General features: G+C 44.5%; 1 protein-coding gene across 1 annotated transcript in view; it reads right to left on the bottom strand.

Moving 5' to 3' along the window:
- Positions 1 to 5,568, bottom strand: part of DYNC1LI2 (dynein cytoplasmic 1 light intermediate chain 2) — a 25,855-nt gene extending 20,287 nt beyond the window's left edge. The window contains exons 1-2 of the mRNA XM_014309650.2: positions 5,426 to 5,568; positions 4,892 to 5,008 (exon numbers count right to left, since the gene is read on the bottom strand). Of these exons, the coding sequence (XP_014165125.1) occupies positions 4,892 to 4,979 (88 nt within the window). The 5' untranslated portion in view covers positions 4,980 to 5,008; positions 5,426 to 5,568. The remainder of the gene's footprint in view (positions 1 to 4,891; positions 5,009 to 5,425) is intronic.
- Between the last annotated feature and the right edge of the window lie 387 nt (positions 5,569 to 5,955).

The following is a 5,955-nucleotide window of genomic DNA, read 5'->3' on the forward strand; positions in this document are numbered from 1 at the left end:
CTTCCTAGTACCCCTCCCCAAGTATTCCCTATTTTACTATAGCTATCCAGAGGGATCAGTGAGTCTCTCTTGCACTACATACACAATATGTCACTTCTGAAACAGAGATCTGCAAACCAGCCACTGCAGAACCCAGATTTTCAAAGCAGCTACTGAGCTTCATAATTACCCTGCCTCGCTGTACTTCCATGTCCTGAATCTTTCAGCTTCGCAAAATCAATCCAGTCACTATGGCTATCATAACTTTATTCTGGGAAGGAATCCACCCCTCCTGACTGCAGAAAAAGGCAAAAGCTTGGCTAAGAAATCTGGAGGAAGAAAAGATGACAGATATATACATCCTACCTGTTTAATCAGGCCTTGGACAAAATTACTGAGCAGCCCAGTTTCAGACATCTCATCGAGGTGCTGTATATGGCAGTCTATGTTTAGCATTTGTTGTAAGTTCTGTTGGGCTGTCCTAAAACATTCCAACATCAGCCATCACACAAACAGGCCAACAGCAATGCTGTGAACTTACAGCTCCTCTCACTGCCAGCTGCACCCCTCGATTCACTCTACAGTGATCAGTGAGGGTAAGCCCTGTGGAGCTCAGAAATGCACAAATGAAATATCTGTGCAGGACTCTCTGCATCCTAGAAACATCCTGTGTACATGCCCTAAAGCAGCAGCCTCCCAGTAAATAAAAACCCCGTGAGCTTTCTATGAGCTAACAGTTATTAATAGACAGGGACTGTGTGTATGTACAACTGTCTCCTTGGAGCATGAATGGAAGTTTTGAAAACCTAATGCAAATCTATCCATACTTTATGCAAGTTTACAAGTTTCCACAGCACTGATGGATTCTCCTGTGGGGAATACTCTGCAGAAAAGACTTTCACACCTTGGCGAGTTAGAAAAATTAATAATATCCAAATTCACTGCTTCTAAGTCTTGTTTTAAAGCCAATATCTAAGGTTAAAATTGTTTTGTTTGCTATGCACCTTTGTTCCCCTTAAGGATTTAATTTTTGCTTAACATGTGGAATGCAGACTGGAACTAGAATACAGGTGGGAACTACTACTCACAGGTAGTGAAGGAAGCCTGGGAAGCCTGGAAGCCTTGCACTCACATTAAAATGTACTCTAGCAAAAAAAATGTAACATTGTATGTAAAGAAAAGGTTTTGCTCCTTTCCAACAGGACAGAGGAATGTCTTGTGATTCACATTTGCTAAAACATAAAACATAAAAATACAGCACTGGGTGCTCATAATTTGGCAAGGTAAATTCAGCTTTGTCAGCACCACATCAAGCCCGTACTTAGTTATGAATGTTAACTGGGCCCTTCTTACTGGCCATGACACAACATACAAAAACAGAGCAAACAATTACCAGGTCCTGTTGGAAAAGCAGGAGCAACTTATCACAGGCTATTACAAAAGCTGCTAAAATCACATCTCTAAATCCTGTCAATATTCCATTGTCCCTTTAGTCCTGAAAAAGATTTTCCAGCTGTGATTAATTTTATTGCACATGGTTGATTCTGTGAACTGCAACTACATCTGCATCTACTCAAAAGATATCAGTGGCAATTACATATCCCTTGCTCAAGCTGTGAAGAGAAGCAAAAAAGGAGAAAACTTTCAAGAAAACTATTTTAAAGATGTTGACCAAAAAAAAAAAATTTTTCTCATTAGAAACTAGTGCAGCAGCAAGACTTGGTTCAATCTGGAACAACCAGTTCAGCTGGAATATGTATATGATATGGCTGAAGCCAGTCCAAACCTGAGGCAAAACCCAAGACTGCTTTGTTTTGTTACAAGCAAGAATGCAACCCCAGAATGGCTCCTCTTCCCTGCACACTGGGCACAGGTGAGGTGCATCTGTAGCCTGGCAGGTGAGAAATGTCCCTGTGGTGCTCCAGCTGACACACAGAGCACAGAGCAGGCCATGCAGTCTGGCTCCCTGTTCTGCTCTACATCCCCACTGTAACTCTGCCCTGCAAGGGCCTCTGAAAGCTACTCTAGAAACACAGATCCTTTAGGAAAATTGTGCACAGCTTCTCTTCTACCCCCTATGAATTCAGATTCTCAGTCCTCAAAAGCAGAGTAACCAGTAGAGACACAAACCATCTGTTCATCATAAAGACAGGCAAAAAACTGAAATTTGCCACACTCCCTGAGAAATTCCACTAATGGAGGACTCTGGGGCCTGAGCTCCAGGATCAGTAAATGTTCAAAGCTAAGTTTGCAGGCAGTGCTATAAATGCTTTCATCCAGATGAACTACGGTGTCATGTATGCAGGAGCAGCCATATGCTCTAAGGATAATGTAGCTGGGGATTTAGGAGAATCCTCTCTCTCCCAGGATTGCTTCTCAGGTCTCTCCAAACCTCTTCTTGAGCAAATGCCTTGGCCTAGGCAGCATTTGGGATAGTGATAAAATATAACTCTAAAATAAAAAGATATCTTTTTAGATACCTTTTTATTTTAAAGGAAAGAGACTTTTCAGACAGAGATTCAGTAGCAGACTTGGAATCTAAGTATCCTGAGCCCTGGGAACCAAAGCCCACAGGTCACACTGAGCAGTGACACCAGGCAGAGATGGAGCAGCTGGACAGAGCACAGTGCCCATGTGCCTCCAGCTGCCAAGAAACCAGCAGGGGACATGGAAAACCACACAGTCTGTGGGCACCTCTGTGAGCCACAGGGGCCCTGCAAGGCAGAGGTACCTCTGGACTTTCCTACAAACCGAAAAGAACAATTTAATTGCTGAGCTGATCTTAAGGAGGAAAGTAACGGTAAACTAAGATTGCATCCAGCAACCCAGAAACATTCTACTTTAGATGTAGGAGCAGCCAGGTTCAAACATCCCTTGAAGAGGAATGGGGAGGGGAGACCACGGCATAGGAAACAACACAGATTTTCCTTAAGGTTTCCAAGGGGAAGTGGGAAGTAGATAATGAATGACTCAGCATTATGAGCAAAATATTTCTCCTGGACAGAGTAAACTTATCTGAAATTAAGACAAAAAAGACTAAGAGAGCAAATAAATCTTCCATCATCTGGGAAAGAAGCTGAGATCATCTCACTCCACTGCAGAGTTTCAGTTACCAGTGTTGACCTGGAACCCCTGGAAATCCTTGTGATCTGGTCTTGGCTAGGTTGGAGTCTAATAAAAAGCAGAGACCCTCAGAACCACTCATCTGCTCCTGAGCTCCTGAATGCGTACTCTGAGGCTCTTTATGGCTCCCAGAACTGTGGGTCAATTATAAAGCCTTTGTTCCCCAATCTGGATATGAGCATATACTCATCTGAAGCACACAGATAGTTTAAAAACCAAATCCAAACCTGTCCCAGAGAAGAAAGAGCGTTATCTCTGCCTGCTGGGAGGTCCTGACCCACTTTGCTATTTATTTTGCATGTGGATGACACTAATGAGACAGAAAGGAAAAAGGCACGTATTATTAGCTCCTAACACACCCATTAGAGGGTGCATGAAGACCTGAATTGGCCAGCTGAGCCTGTAGTCAGTCAAAAAGATCTCTTTTTTTCCTGTTAGTGCTGCCTGAGTTCTTATGACAGGCCTCTCCTAATCACTTCAAATACTTATCACTTTCAGCCACTCAGGAATAGCCCCAAAATATTTCCAGTGTAGGAAAACACTTGAGGTTTGATAGATAACACCAGGAAAAATAGCACAGCAAACATTTTGCTGCTTGTAATAGCATCTCCTTTGAAGCTGCAAGTGGCCTGATGACACAGGCTGTCTCAGCCCTCCTAATCATAGGGGCTTTTTCCACCCTGAAGTGTTTATGCAGAACTAAAGCAGATTTTGCATGGTGGAAAAGCACTTACAGCCAGAACCTGAAGAAGCACTTAAAATTACAGCCCAAAAGATTTTTAGGAACTGCAAGGAGGCCCCTGGAAGATATGGCAATGTACTCATCCTTTCATTGTGCCTAACCTGGTACCCAAAGGGAGCTTCCTGCCACGTGAGTGCAGGCCCAGTCTCCATAACAACCACTCACACATGGCACTTAATCACTCCTGCAAGCCTTCAGTGCATCTCCAGTTTCAAAATACCATTATAGGATCTTCCTACTTGTTCCCAGGAACAGGGATGAACCACCACCACTGCTTCCCTCTTCTGAGCTCTGAAGGAAGTCATGAATAGGAAGATTTACATTCCCCATTTTTAAAGACAATCCAACCCAAGGAGGTCTAGCAGCTTGCCCAAAATGAGATCAGCAGAAGCACATTTAGGAGCAAAGATAACAAACTCACTCCCCATCTCCTCCTGTTCCCAACCTTCCCCAGCCTTCTCAAAAATATGAGTTATCTGATCATGAGGCCTGCTTTTAAATGGTCTCTTGGCATAATCTCCCTCCATACAGTAGAGAGACAAGAGATCAGCAGCAGCAACAAAAACAAGGGGCAAAGAGCAAAGAGATCGGCTCCAGCTTGAGAAAAGTAAATGCTTATTCTGACTTTAAGTTCTGTTCTTCACTCAGTCAAAACATCTGTTAGCTGACCAAAATTCCACACACAGCCCCTGAGAAACACCCTGTGCCCAGAAATCCACACCGAGCAGGAAATTTTCAGGGATGTATCCCTCCCTTTCTCCAGTCACACAGTAGCCACAGCAATGCCACTGCGGCTGCTACAAAGTCACCACCAGCAAAGGGATTTCCCCCAGCCCAGAAGGGATCCCCAGAGCTGCCCTGCCCCAGGCAGGAGGGAGAACAGACATGGACTTTCCCTCCACAAAAATGGACACAGCTTCAAAACTCCCAGCACCACCAGCTGAACCAGCTACTGGGGCGTAGCCCAGAACACACTCATCAAACCGCAATTATTAAAACAGCATGGCAGCTACTTAATTAAAGAGATTGCATTTGAAACAAACTTACCATCTCTGTCTTCATCATGAATATTCAGATACAAGTATTCCAGTCCTCTTCCTTTCTTGCCATGCTCTGCTCCCTGTATTTTAGCCATGAGTGTGGTTTTGCCTGAACCATCATCACCTGCCAGTAAGTTTGTAGAGGAAAAAAAGACACCTTCAGAATTCACTTGACTTCACAAAAAAGATTTTTTCACAAATTGCTTAATTAATGAGAAGCATCCTTGTACGCTTCTGAATCACAGTTATTTGCTGCTCTCCTTCAAGGATTTCAGCTAAATCCAGTGGCTGATACCAGAACAATAAGAATGAAGAACTATCTTATTCTCCATTATTACTTAAAATAGGCTATAAATCTAACAGTGGCAATCAAAGAGAAAGCAGATCTATAAGCACAAGACAAGACCATAAATCAAATTACATAACCCAACTGTAACGACCCCATGTGCCAGTTTGCACCAATCGGTGTTTGAAATACACTTTGTTTCTACAGATAAAAAAGCAACAAACCAACACCCAACTGGTTGCGCGTGTTACTTACCGAAAACAAGAATATTCTTGCCCGATGGCAATTTAGATCTGGACCGTGTGGAGACTTCGCTGAGGATGGAGGACCTGGGGAAGCAGCAGAGCGGCCGCGTTACCCCGCGGCACGGAGCGAGCCGGCTGTGACAGCACCATGAGCTCAGCACATCCGCACCCTCAGCCGGCACATGCGGGCTGGGGACGAGCAGGGCTGTCACAGCCACAGGCCAACTGCACTCTGAAGCACCACAAGTGTGCCACCTTCTACAGAAGAGCTTTTATGATTTCTAAACCACGGGCAGGGACATTTAAAGTTCTCCTCCCTTGCAAGAGGCCGCAACACTGCAGAACATTACTTTTCAACTAGCTCTCATCACAATCGATTGCTGTATTCGATATCCGTCCTTCTGCCACGATAGGCATTTTTTAAAGCGTTCTTTAGAAATAAAAGCCGAAAACACAGGAGATCGCCTTTGCCGGAGCCGGCCCCGCGGACGTCCCGCAGAGCCGCGGTCCCGGATCCCGGGCCCCGCTGCCCCGCTCTGC

The sequence above is a fragment of the Geospiza fortis genome, unplaced genomic scaffold (assembly GCF_000277835.1).
Source record: "Geospiza fortis unplaced genomic scaffold, GeoFor_1.0 scaffold18, whole genome shotgun sequence".
Lineage (NCBI taxonomy): Eukaryota > Metazoa > Chordata > Aves > Passeriformes > Thraupidae > Geospiza > Geospiza fortis.